Source organism: Hydra viridissima, unplaced genomic scaffold, assembly GCF_058129835.1.
Source record: "Hydra viridissima isolate aposymbiotic clone 2 unplaced genomic scaffold, HvirCarnegie_v1 scaffold_10, whole genome shotgun sequence".
Taxonomy (NCBI): Eukaryota; Metazoa; Cnidaria; class Hydrozoa; order Anthoathecata; family Hydridae; genus Hydra; species Hydra viridissima.
Window position 1 is genome coordinate 11,410,795 of NW_028324309.1, and position 12,327 is coordinate 11,423,121.

Here is a 12,327-nt window from a genome sequence, read left to right on the forward strand (position 1 = left end):
TAGGATCAAATAGAATTCATTAAAATCTTTAAATATACAAGAAATACAGATCTCAAAGTGAATTACACTTTGGTGCTGTAAGATTACTTGATGGTAAGATATCCTGTTCAGAAATTTAGCATGAACCAGGTGAGCTATAAAAACCAAAAGCCTTTGTATAGCTTCGTTTTGAAAGAAAGTTTTTTTTTCAAGATTTCGAGAATGAAAACTTTACATGTTTCGCATATAAACAGCTCCGAATAGAAAACCTTCTGTTTTGAGTATTTATGTATAATTGAATACATTGCTGAAAAGTTATTGGATTTACTTTTTTAAATTTTTTTTATTCAAACGAGCGACAAAAATTTAACTGAAATAAAAATTTAGTTTATGAGCTTACCATTTTCACTGGTCAGACATAAAGTAAACAAAGAATTTATATTATTTCTGCATTCAAAGAATTTAAGACAAAATTCATTGAACGCAGAAATAATATAAACCTGTAATTTTAGTACTGGACTGGTTTTTTGAAAATAAACAATAATTGTAACCTGTAGCACAATTAACTATTTTACTGATCACAATTATTGTTAATTCTATGGACATCGCTGAAATGTTTGCCAAATTTTAGACATTTATAACTGAACCTGGTTTTAAGCGGTCAGTCATTATTGATGGTATAAATCTAAGCCAGTAAAACCATCTTGATTGAATGGAGATAAGAAACCTGGAAGGCACCGCAAATGTTTTGACGCCGCTCTAAATAGAAACAAGCAGCTGGGAATAACTGATGCTCGACAAAGAAATTCCGGTTGCACTCACGGCACATTACAGTTATTTACTTTAATTGCTCTTTAATTTACTTTTTTTCTCAGCAACAACAACTCCCGGCTTCTGTACCATGGTACAGTCAGTTTCGTCATCAATATGAAATTTTTTTTTAAAAGAGGATTCATATTGCGTAAAATGGTTCGATATTTGAAACAACGCATTACATCAAGTAGTTTTTACAGTAGTTTCTTTTCATAAACCAATAAGATCCAGCACACTAATTCGTCTCCCAATATAGAGCCATTGCATGTTTCATTCGTTTCCCAAGAGCCATTGCATGTTTCATTTTATCGGCTAAATTTTTTATTCCAAGTATGTAATCCCCGAAAACCTTTTCTTCTTCCGGCAAAAACAAATTGCTTTTGAATTCGATGTTCAGAACAGCTGGAATTTTTGCCAATCCCTTTACTCTCGAGTGACACATGGGGTTACATAATCCAGCTTCAACTATTCAACGTACTTCACCAATTAAATCTCAATTAACAGCAGCAAGCATTACGTCAGTGTAAAGTTTTCCTCTATCTGGATTTTATCTTTTGTAAGATTAACATACATCATCTTAACATACATCATACAAGGCATGTTAATAAACATCTTACAGTATCTTTAAAAAAATCCAGTATAAACAACTAGCAATAGGAAAAACCAGGTGTTAAAAAACTTTTTGCATTGTTATAATTTTATAAAAAACCTCAGATACTGTTGTAAATAAATATGTTTAGTACTACATTATTGTTGGCGATATAAAAATTAAAAATTAAGTTGAACGTCACCTTAAATATTGCGTTGTAAAATTAAGCCAAGAAAAGGGGCAAATAAAAAATATATTTTTAAAACAACTCTAAAACTTTCAAGTTTTGAGTTCTATTTTTAGAGTTTTATTTTAAAGGTTTACATACATGACAAACCATGAGTACTAGCTCATTTAATTCGCCTGTTTAAAACTATTTCACTTTAGTAAAGGTAGCAATTGAAATTATTAACAACGAAGTACTAAACCTCAAACTATAGTTAAATGCTGTTTCAGCTTATCCAGTGACTGTTTATTGATTTTAAATTTGTTCTGTTAGTTCTTGTTTGAATTTTTTCTGTTAGTTCTTGTTTGAATTTTTTCTGTTAGTTCTTGTTTGAATTTTCTACTTTTGACTTCTTTTGTTATTTGTTTAAACAGATGATCACTTGTAGTTTTTTCTTTTTTTTTAAAAAAAAAAAAAAAAAAAACACGTAGCATTTGCAAAAGAAAGTCCTTTTTAAAAGCAAACGTCGATGACAAGATTTTAAAATGTACTTTTTTTGTACTTTGTTGTTATTCTTCTTCGTCTATGGTCATGAAGACCATAAGCATGGAATATCCGACACTGAGCACTTTCAACAAGGAGGGCACAATACAAACTATGACCATGATGCATTTCTAGGAAAATCCCACGGACACGATTTTGATTCTTTGGAGCCAAGCGAAGCCAAAATGCGGCTTAAACTAATGTTAAATGAGGTAGTTAAAGCAAAGAAATTTGATTGGATAAAAATGCATATAAATTTAAAGCGATTAGTTTGATACAGTAAACAAATTGTTTAGGTAGATAAAGACCACGATGGATATGTTTCAACTACGGAGTTGTACGAATGGATCGAGTATCAAAGAAAATCCTTTATGCGGGAATCAATCGACATGATCATTCAACGAGATGACGACAACAAAGATATGCAAATTTCATGGGAAGAATACAAATACGCTCATTATGGGAAATGGGACGACGAAGCCTCTATTGATAAGGTATCTTTAAACTAATTTGTAATTATTAAAACATGAAGTTTTAGATTATAAAATTTGCATATATCATTTTTTAAACAACTTTATAAATTTATAAGCACCACGGTTTAGAAGCTGAAAATAAAAATTAATAAAGCAAAGCACAAATTTGATGTTGCAGATGAAGACTCGGACGGTCGACTGAGCCGCGAAGAATACATGATGTTTCGTCATCCTGAAGAAAGCAGACAACCAAGTTTACAAGAAATTGCAATTGACGAAATTATCGATGAAATGGATACAAATAATGATAGGTAAAATTAGGAAATATCTAAATATTTAGAAATAAAGTTACTCCTTACTTTTTAAAGCGTCATTCTATAAAGTTTATAAAAATTTAGATTAGTTGATCTCAATGAGTTTCTCGGACAATATGTGGATGATCGAGCCAACCCACCGGACTGGGTAATCGAAGATCGTAAACACTTTGCCAAAACCTTAGATTTAGATGGAAGTGGAAAGCTAGACAGAAATGAAATGCGTATTTGGGTTTTGCCAAAAAAAAGCGAAACAAAAGAAGAAGCCGATCATCTTATAAAAGGTGCAGATGATAACAACGATAATAAACTCAGTTATGAGGAAATCTTGGATCATTACAATCTTTTTGTTGGTAGCACTGCAACAGACCATGGAAAAGCGCTAAGATTTGAGTTATAGAATACTTTTAAGGTATCTTTCTAGGTATAACACTTCAAGAAGGAAAATGTTTGATGCTGGACTGATTATGATATCTAAATGACGAACGCAATATTGGTTTTTAAATGAAATACTCTTATCAGCGTTATTTAAAGAAGAAAAATAATCGAGCTTAAAAGGTGACTTTAATCTTTTAAATAAAAAAAACACAATACAATACTATATATAAAATGTTTCAGTTTTTTGAAATCTTTTCATACAAAAGCTCCATTCTTGTAGCCATAACAGGTTGTCCTCGAGCGGTTCGTTTACTTAATCTTTTGGCGAGTTTCTTTCGCTTTTCAAGACTTTTTGCAACTAGACGTTCGTGTTTTGCAATATTTGCACGTATCTCCTAAGAGCAAAAAAACAATTACACGTGGCGAAATGAGAAACAAGAAAAAACTTAACAGGGAGGAGGAGGAGGAGGGGGAGGGGGGGGAATAAGTAAATAATTTTATTAGTGCAACGGACATTTTTTAGTTAAAGTTATTAAACGCACTGATATTTATTTGAAAACCTTATACCCAGTACATCACTGCTTAAGTTAAGGCACTTACTTCAGATTTCTTTTGTCTTTCTTCATGAATCTTTTCATAGTCAATTTCTATTCTTCGAGAATTAGTTACGTGGGATTTACGTTTGCGTTTGTTAGAGCCAAATGTGGGGTTCTCTACGTCACTAAGTAATATTTTTGCAAAATTTTACTTCTAAATGTTTTTTCTTTTCTTATTTACATTTTTTCAGTCACGCTGTCGAAAATAAACTATTAAAAAATAATAATTAAACGAAATACATAAACATGAGAAGTGAACTCGCCTTACAAACACTGACGAGTTTGACAAAGCAACAACTTGACAAGATTATACCACTTCGCATTAAAAATAAAAAACAACAGGTGGAAGTACTAACAGAGATAGACGGCTGTGAGATGTGATGTTTCCTGCTACAATAGTTTCGTTTGCCCCACAGTCAGTTAACATATCTTGGTGAAGTGAGTTGTCTACTGTTTCTTTTAAAGGGTTGGTTGTGATAGGCGAGGCTACTTTGTTATTCCCTTTTTTTCGTTTAAATGTTCTATTAAATTTCTGTAAAATTTTCTTTTTTTGAAGGGCAGCAAACCCTTGACCTGAAAATAAGTTTAAAAAAAATTGCAAGCCTCTAGATATGAACTATAGAAAATCAATTTTTAAAATTTTAGTGAAAAAAACGACAACCTGTCTTTGAATTGCCAATTTGTTTTTGAAATTCACTTTTATAAACGTTTCGTCTGTCTTTTTTTTTGTCGCGAAAAAATGAACTTTTTCTTTTGTCTTCTGTGTTGGGTTCAGATTTACGATTTGAAATGGGCCGACCCATAATGTTTTTGGTTTTTTAACTAAACGGTTTAGAAAACGATAAAAACTGATCGTTGACCAATCAGATTGAACTTTCATCTTTAATAATTGTTGTTTCTGATTTGATTTAGACACCAAAAGCGAAATAAAAAATCAGCTTGAATAATAATAAAAAATCCCTTATTGCTAATCTTTTTTATAAACTGAACGTTTTTATAGTTATACTATTTAATAATTAAAATGGAACCAGCATTATGAACGTAAAAAAAAGTATTAAAAGAAACATGTTAAAACAAAAAAAAATAGTCAACTTTGACACTATTTTTGTCTTTAACACAGCACCAGTCAGATTTCGACTAGGAAAACAGTAGAGAAACATTTTTTGATAAAAATCATCAGAAAACCTGATGTACAAAAAAAAAAAAAAAAAAAAAAAATTCTTTTTAAAAATATAAAAAACAAGAAGACAAGATAAATTGCCAAAATTAAACATAATAAAGCGCATGCAAAATACATTATACTTCATCAAGCTCTATTCTTTAAATTACCACTCTCTGCGACACATACTTCATCAAGCTCTAGTCTTTAAATTGCCACTCTCTGCGACACATTGGACAAAGTTGTTGCATTTGCTGAGAATTTAACCACTTTAAAATGCAATGCATATGAAACACATGAGTACATTTACCCCAAACTAAAGGGCAATCGTCTCCAGGTATTTTGCAATCGGGGCAACATCCATCAAATTGCATCCTACATATGCCACAAGTCTCATCATTTGCCATCCAGTGCCACACAGCTACTGCCATCCAACTCTTTACTTTGACTTTCATTGTTACAGAGTTACATTTTATTTCTGTAACAATATAAGAATGACGAAAGTGACGTAAGAAGTGACGAAATACTGGATACTAATCCAAATACAATAGTAAAAATCAAAATACAACTAAAAATTTTAATTTTTTCATTGTAATACTTTTTATTTATGAAAACATTTTTACTTTATAGTAAACAAACTTATTAAAAAAATACGTCGAAAACGACTTCAACATAAATAGTTAATAATATATATATATGTTTTTGTATTTAAGTAATGGTTTTCTTTTGTCCGTATGTATGGAGTTATAAGTTCAGAGCTGATAGCTTTTTCGAACCATAGCAACCAATGTTTCAGTTTATTTCCATGTTCTCAAAATTGATGTCACATGCTACCTTAAACTAAACAAAGCAAATTTATTATTTTTATAACACATAAGAATAATCTATTCAAACACTGCTATCTATAATAAATAAGCTTCGGCGTTTGGTTTTTCCATTAATAACAAGTAATAATGAACAAAGTACAAATTTCTATATAAGTTTTTTTAAGAATAAATCGAATTATCTGCAGTTTATTAAATAGAACTCTTTGTAACTTTAAAACAGCAAAAATTTATGGTCTGACATGTTCATATTTATACCAAGAATTAAGCATCAGTGTTTGGAAAAAAAAAATCATTTCAAGACTAATTTCAAGAAAACTTTATTTACATTTTCAATATTCCAAAGTTTTTTGAAAATGTCTTGAATATTTCAATCAAGAATTTTTTGTATTTGGAAAAAATAAACAAGACAGTCTTGTTATTTCTTGTTAAAAAAAATTATTTCAAAACGCAGAGGCTTAGTAGTAAACACCACATCTTTTTTTTTTTTTATATATATATAAAAAACATGTAAAAATGCTTTACTCAAGAAAACCAATCAAAGGTTAATAATAACTTAAAGTCGGACACCTTTTACAGACAGGGTTTTGTTTCAGGGCAAACAACAGTGCAAAATCAGGATCCCAGCGTGATGATTCCAATTCAAAGAACAATTTCTAGTAAAAATTTATAGGAAATCACCAATACTTATGTCTAAATTTCTAGTTAATTATTGCTAATAAAAGTAATCATTAAAAGTTGAATTTAAACAAACTTTCTACATTATCTATATCAATCAATTCTTCATTCATTCCATCTACATCAATGTGTGGGTTTGGGTCTAAAAAAAGTTCACTCGAATAACACGCACAATAATAACATTACTGTCATTAAAAGTATTATTGTAAAACATACCCTGAAAAGTAAATTTGAAGAATTTAACCTTACCGACATATTCAGGTTGTTCTTCATCTTCTTCATCATTAAAAGTCTAAATGAAGACTACACTAATTAGAAAATTACACTAGTTTTACCTAAAGCCAAATTTAACATAGCATGGCAAATAATTACCTGATTCACTTGATCGCTTAACTGCTGATTAGATTGGATTGTGGCTGTAGAACCTACACTTGGTGATCGAACAGATGCATATTGATTCAATCCAGCTCGATCTGCTGCTTGCTAGATTATACAAAAAAAATTTAATGCTTTGTAATAAAATATTTTATATTTTTACCCAAATAAAAAAACTTGAACTAATAATGTAATAATTATAATAATAATAGAACAAAAAATACAAAAAAAAATTGCACAGATACTTGTGCGTATTCCTGACACTGCTGCATAAATTGATACATCTGTTGCATATAATGCATTTGCATTTGCATCCATCCAGGAAAAACAGTGTTGGGATCCGTCATTCCAGTTGCTATTGCACTTAATTGATTCTTACTATAAAATGTTAAAAATAGTATTAAATACATCAATCATCATTAGTAATCATCATCAATCAAATTCATCAGTTGTAACCACCACCATCAACTGTAAATATCATCACCATTATTTTTATTTTCATTGGATCTTAAGATTAAAATTTGCTGAATTTTTCCCATAACCCAACTAACCTTATTCAAGATACCACCTCATCACATTAACCTGTCACAAGATTGTCTTCAGATAAAAAATCCCATCCATTTTAATGACTCAACCCCATAATGAGTTTTTATTTACAAATTATATTTAACAAATCTTAAACTTTTTAAAAGGTTCCTAAATTATTCAATCACTAGGACCTGTAATCCAAACAATATAATAATATTTCTTGTCAAACATTTACGAATTACAAAATCACATGGGCCACCCTTCAATTCCTATCAAATATCTTTTACTGTTAATATCATTTGCAAGGAGGTTTAAAATTATTTTCATTGCATAATTTTTTTGAATACCTTTTTACAGCTTTGTTAACACGAATTGGTCTTTGACCCAACCCTTTCATGCCTTGCATTTCTGTTAAAGCTCGATTTATTTCATCTTCATTGAAGAATCGAACAAAACCATATCCTCTTTTAATAAGCAATAACAAAAATATAAAAAAATAAGAAAAATTGTTAGATTCATTACAAATGAATAAAATTTGAAAATCAAAAAATAACTTAAAAATGAATAAAAATGACAGCATTAAGCTTTAAAAAAAAGAGTTCATCAGAAAAAGTTTTCTTTACCTCAGCTAAACTTTATTTTTTAACTTTAAAAATTTTAAACTTGTATTTATGACAAAAAGTTTGCATCATTAATAAAAGTTTTTATTTTTAATTTTTAATTAAAAACCTGAACAGACAAACTTTTGATTAATTAAAAAATTACAGCAAAAAAGTTGAAGATAACACGTATTAAAAAACAAAATAAAAAACACTTACTTATGGCTGCCTTTTTCATCTATAACAACTAAATAACAAATTTTGTTATCTCAGTCATAAAGTTTGTTCAAAACCTTATTTCTCAGATTTTATTTTTTACTAGATTTTTTTTAGAAATAAAGTTTTAAAATATTTATTTGTTAATTAGTTTTAGAGAGAATTAATTTTTTCCCACAAATTTAATTTTGTTTTTAAATGCAATGAAAGCTAGTATTATACCTTTAGCTGCTCTTACTGAAGGATACCTAATTCGAAAAAAATCCTAAAAGAACAAAATCACTTTAAATGAATAATAACTTAACAAGAAACAGTTGTGAGTAATCAAACAAAATACTTTTAAACTAAGTTTTTAAAAAGCTTTATAGAGAAGTTACCAGTAAATGATTGTCATCAACCTCTGAAGTTAAATCTCCAACAAACAAAGAATATTCAATACCATCACTAGCACAATAAAAGTACAAACTTATTGATGATTTGAATGATGATTTGAATGATTCATGTGAAAGTCTAATTTAGTCAGTAGTGTAACAAAATCAGATTTTCAACTGTTTACCCATAAGCTGTGCTTCTTCCATATTCTGATCTGTTCAGTTTGAACTTTTTACCCTGAAAAGTGGAAAGATTATACTAATTTAGTTTTCTCGCTTTCCAAAATAATTTGCAATTAAATACTTTAACATTTATATATTAGGCAAAAAAAAAAATAAACCTCTATGCCAGGAATTGGTTCTCCATTCAATTTAATAAGAACTTCTCTAGCTGTATTAACATCACCAAAGTCAACAAAACAATATGTTGCTCTCTCACTAGAAAGAACACAAACAGAAAATTATTGTAAATTAAGTTTTTCAAGGAAGATCATCTTAAAAAATTATTTTTTACTGGTTATTGATATATTCTTTATACTATTTCCATATTCTTTATTCATTTTTACCATGTTATGTTTGATTATATTGCAAGGAATTCCTAAATTCTTATCATGGCAGCTTCATTTTCTTTTGTAATAATAATTGTACAATATTGCATATATAATAGACTGTATATTGCATATGTAACAATAATAGTACAACATGGTATTACATAAAATATCTTATATTCAATTAATGATGGCAGGAAAATATTAGTCAAAAAGAATGGTTTTAAAAAGAAAAAAAAAGGTTAACTTGTGAAAACGTTATAATTACACAGGCCTGCAAAATGAGAGTCATAACTTCCTCTCTGGAATTTGATAGCTGATTCTAGGGTATTTTGGTGCGCTGATTACGAATATGTACTTAGTTTTTCTCTATCACCTCCAGATTTTTCAAAAAAGCCACAGATAGAAAATAGCAAAAAAACAGAAGATTTCACATAAAAAAATATATATTTAAAACAGAACATTATTTTTAACTTAAAAAACTACTAAAATATAATAACATTTAAATTTCATTTGTGGAACCTGGTCCTTTTCTCCTGAAAGCTTCGGTTGTGCGATTTTCGCTTAAATTTCCGGTTTGGATTGTCGTGCTTCAATAACCAACAATAGTCCGCCATCATGTTGGTATTCCATCTTCCTTGATACGGGACTTCAAGCTCTTTCAAATCTTGGTGAAATCTTTCGCCTTGTTCTTCGCTAACGGCTCCTAGATTTTCTGGGAAGTAATCAATATGAGAATTTAAGAAATGAAGTTTAATGCTCATATTACAACCCATTACACCCAAATTGGAAATCATTTTGGCCACTATTTCTTTATAGTCGAAGCTTTTATTGTTCCCCAAAAATTTTGTCACCACTTCCTTAAATGACTGCCATGCTTGCAACTCGATATCATTAAGTTTTTCATCAAACTTTTCATCCGACATTAATTTCCTAATATCAGGGTCGACGAAAATTCCTTCTTTTATCTTAGCTTCTGATAAAAGATGGAAAAACTGAATGCAGATATTTGAAGCCTTCCCCCTCTTTATTTAAAGCCTTCACAAATTGCTTCATTATACCCAATTTGATGTGCAATGGTGGCAGTAAAACTTTTTCTCTGGGAACCAAACTCTGTTTAAGTACATTTTTGAATCCTGGGGTTAGTTCAGTTCTTGGAGTCCATTCCTTTTTGGTTCAATGATGTTGTTTATCCCGGCTATCCCACTCGCAAAGAAAGCATGGGTATTTTGTATAACCACCTTGTTGGCCTAGTACCATGCTTATGATTTTCAAATCTCCACACAACATCCAACCGTGTTGCTCATAAGCTATATTAGTCAAAAGCTTTTCCAAATTTTCATAACATTCCTTTAAATGGACAGAATGTGCAACAGGTAACGAGGTATATGTATTCCCATTATGCAGAAGAACTGCTTTCAAACTTCTTTTTGAGGAGTCAATAAACAATCTCCACTCGTTAGGATCGTATTCAATGTCGTACATTTTCGTCAAGCCTGGAATATCTTTACAGAACACTAAATCTTCATCTTCAGCAAAGAATGGAAGAAAATCTTTTTCTCTGTGACGGTACCATGAAAATGAAGTACCAGGTGCCAGCATATTTCTTTCTTTTAATCATGATCTGAGGAGTTCCGCTGCATCTTTGGGAAGATTCAAATCTCTTGTCAAGTCGTTTAAATGTGACTGTGAAAAGAGCTGACAAGCGTCAGAATCTCCATGAAATTCAGGATCAGATTGGTGTACATCCTCTTCCTCTATATCACAGTCAGAATTTTCAATTTGTAGAGCTGGAACCGGGGGCTGCACCGTTTTTGAATCGCCAAATATTGCAGGCGTAACTGATGACACGTTTGGATAGTTTATGTCCCTTTTATTTTTTGAATTGTATCCAGTTATGTCACAACAACAAAAGTAGCAATCTTTAACATGGTCGTTAGGCTCTCTCCATAGCACAGTCGAAACAATTTTGAAGCTATTTTTCTGTCCTTTTGACCACTTGTGAAGTTCTAATAAACAAGTTGTACAAATTTTATGAGGTGCCCAAGTTTTGTCTTGGTTACTTAAAACGAGTCCAAAATAACTTTTATAAATATTTTTTACAAAGTCTGTAATACTGTTTCGTTGTTTTATCACCATAAATTTCCCGCAAATATAACAGAAACAATTAGGAGAGTTTAAACAACTTTGCGATGCCATTTTAAAGTTTATGTTGCAAGATGCGCACTTCAACTGTTCAATTTCTAAATCAGTGCGGGTACTTATACAAAAATATTTTGGTTTATCTTAATTACACCCTTTTCTAATAATATTCACAACAATTAGTTAATATTACCAAATCATTATGTAATAATGAGCTCATTACTAAATTAAGCCAAAATGACCCAATTTTGACATGTTTAATGCGAATTACTAATACTTATTATGTAGTCATTAACAAATTACTAATTGGCGTTAATTTCTATGTTCCCTTACACTAATTATATGAAATAAAAATTGAGCTGAAGTAAATTAATAATCTTTTAGACATTTCAAAAGGTAGGCGCTCAAACATTTTAAAGCAAAATCTCCATATCAAAAAATCCTGACGTGATGGATTTTTTAAATTATTTTTCTCGTAATCAGCACATCAGAAACTATAAAAAACGTTACTCAGATTTTAAAGAGGAAAACCATTGCAGGCCTGTGTTATCAAATATTTTTGAAATATATAATAATTAGAAAACATTAATTTTCCAACAAATCTCTTAAACTTTAAATAACTGTAAAGTTAAAGAACAATTCATTGATAATAAACGGTTTACCCTGTAACTTTATTAAAAATTTCTTTTACACCAGATGTCTTATAACCCATATTTGCAAACGCTCGTGTAATAAATGCTTCATCCATATCAGCAGAGAGCTAAAAGAAATTTTAACAAAAAGTGTAAAACATATAAAAAAATTTGTAGACATTTTTAGAAAAAAAAAAAAAAAGCATATGTTTAAGATACCAAAGAAAAACTTACACTCCCCATCCATAGTGATGTACTCTCCATTGCAGAATAATCTGATGTTAAACTAGTTCATAGATACTATTTTAAAAAAGGCATATAAATTTTATTCTTCAAAAACAGCACTTAAAAAAAACATTTTCTAAAGCTGTTTTCAAAGTATTATAAATATGATAAATTTAAAA

The 12,327-nt window shown here is 29.8% G+C and overlaps 4 protein-coding genes across 5 annotated transcripts; 1 reads left to right on the forward strand and 3 right to left on the reverse strand.

Annotated features, from left to right (window-relative positions):
- The first annotated feature begins 2,021 nt into the window (after positions 1–2,021).
- On the forward strand, positions 2,022–3,284 carry LOC145181644 (calumenin-A-like). The gene is made up of 4 exons (XM_080056781.2): positions 2,022–2,302; positions 2,387–2,584; positions 2,693–2,874; positions 2,962–3,284. The coding sequence occupies exons 1-4, from the start codon at positions 2,093–2,095 to the stop codon at positions 3,275–3,277; spliced, it is 906 nt and encodes a 301-aa protein (XP_079912907.2). The 5' UTR covers positions 2,022–2,092; the 3' UTR covers positions 3,278–3,284.
- Positions 3,285–3,428: 144 nt separating this feature from the next.
- LOC145181645 (uncharacterized) lies at positions 3,429–5,066 on the reverse strand. Of its 2 annotated transcripts, none has more exons than XR_016456241.1 (4): positions 4,513–4,764; positions 4,115–4,424; positions 3,856–3,976; positions 3,429–3,650 (listed from the first exon to the last, which is right to left on the reverse strand). XR_016456241.1 is itself a non-coding variant. In XM_080056782.2 (4 exons), the coding sequence occupies exons 1-4, from the start codon at positions 4,652–4,654 to the stop codon at positions 3,492–3,494; spliced, it is 639 nt and encodes a 212-aa protein (XP_079912908.2). In that variant the 5' UTR covers positions 4,655–5,066; the 3' UTR covers positions 3,429–3,491. The 2 variants fall into 2 exon arrangements, 1 of the variants encoding a protein (XP_079912908.2); XM_080056782.2 differs by having other exon boundaries at positions 4,208–4,424; positions 4,513–5,066.
- Positions 5,067–5,108: 42 nt separating this feature from the next.
- On the reverse strand, positions 5,109–5,465 carry LOC145181646 (anaphase-promoting complex subunit 11-like). Its single transcript, XM_090099847.1, has one exon. It carries the CDS (start codon positions 5,463–5,465, stop codon positions 5,211–5,213), a length of 255 nt encoding a protein of 84 aa, XP_089955973.1. The 3' UTR covers positions 5,109–5,210.
- Positions 5,109–12,298, reverse strand: LOC145181643 (tRNA selenocysteine 1-associated protein 1-like). The gene is made up of 14 exons (XM_090099844.1): positions 12,158–12,298; positions 11,954–12,051; positions 8,943–9,039; positions 8,787–8,839; positions 8,608–8,674; positions 8,453–8,495; positions 8,234–8,261; positions 7,763–7,879; positions 7,133–7,265; positions 6,885–6,995; positions 6,762–6,804; positions 6,596–6,654; positions 6,405–6,490; positions 5,109–5,850 (listed from the first exon to the last, which is right to left on the reverse strand). The coding sequence occupies exons 1-14, from the start codon at positions 12,185–12,187 to the stop codon at positions 5,841–5,843; spliced, it is 975 nt and encodes a 324-aa protein (XP_089955970.1). The 5' UTR covers positions 12,188–12,298; the 3' UTR covers positions 5,109–5,840.
- Between the last annotated feature and the right edge of the window lie 29 nt (positions 12,299–12,327).

Coding starts and splice junctions, on each gene's coding strand:
- LOC145181644 (XM_080056781.2), top strand. CDS start 2,093: ATGTACTTTTTTTGTACTTTGTTGTTATTCTTCTTCGTCTATGGTCAT. Junction 2,303..2,386: donor TTAAACTAATGTTAAATGAG/GTAGTTAAAGCA, acceptor CAAATTGTTTAG/GTAGATAAAGACCACGATGG. Junction 2,875..2,961: donor ATGGATACAAATAATGATAG/GTAAAATTAGGA, acceptor ATAAAAATTTAG/ATTAGTTGATCTCAATGAGT.
- LOC145181645 (XM_080056782.2), bottom strand. CDS start 4,654: ATGGGTCGGCCCATTTCAAATCGTAAATCTGAACCCAACACAGAAGAC. Junction 4,425..4,512: donor AATTGGCAATTCAAAGACAG/GTTGTCGTTTTT, acceptor ACTTATTTTCAG/GTCAAGGGTTTGCTGCCCTT. Junction 3,651..3,855: donor AAAGACAAAAGAAATCTGAA/GTAAGTGCCTTA, acceptor TTTTGCTCTTAG/GAGATACGTGCAAATATTGC.
- LOC145181646 (XM_090099847.1), bottom strand. CDS start 5,465: ATGAAAGTCAAAGTAAAGAGTTGGATGGCAGTAGCTGTGTGGCACTGG.
- LOC145181643 (XM_090099844.1), bottom strand. CDS start 12,187: ATGGAGAGTACATCACTATGGATGGGGAGT. Junction 7,880..8,233: donor GATGAAAAAGGCAGCCATAA/GTAAGTGTTTTT, acceptor GCTTATTAAAAG/AGGATATGGTTTTGTTCGAT. Junction 6,655..6,761: donor AGAACAACCTGAATATGTCG/GTAAGGTTAAAT, acceptor AACTTTTTTTAG/ACCCAAACCCACACATTGAT.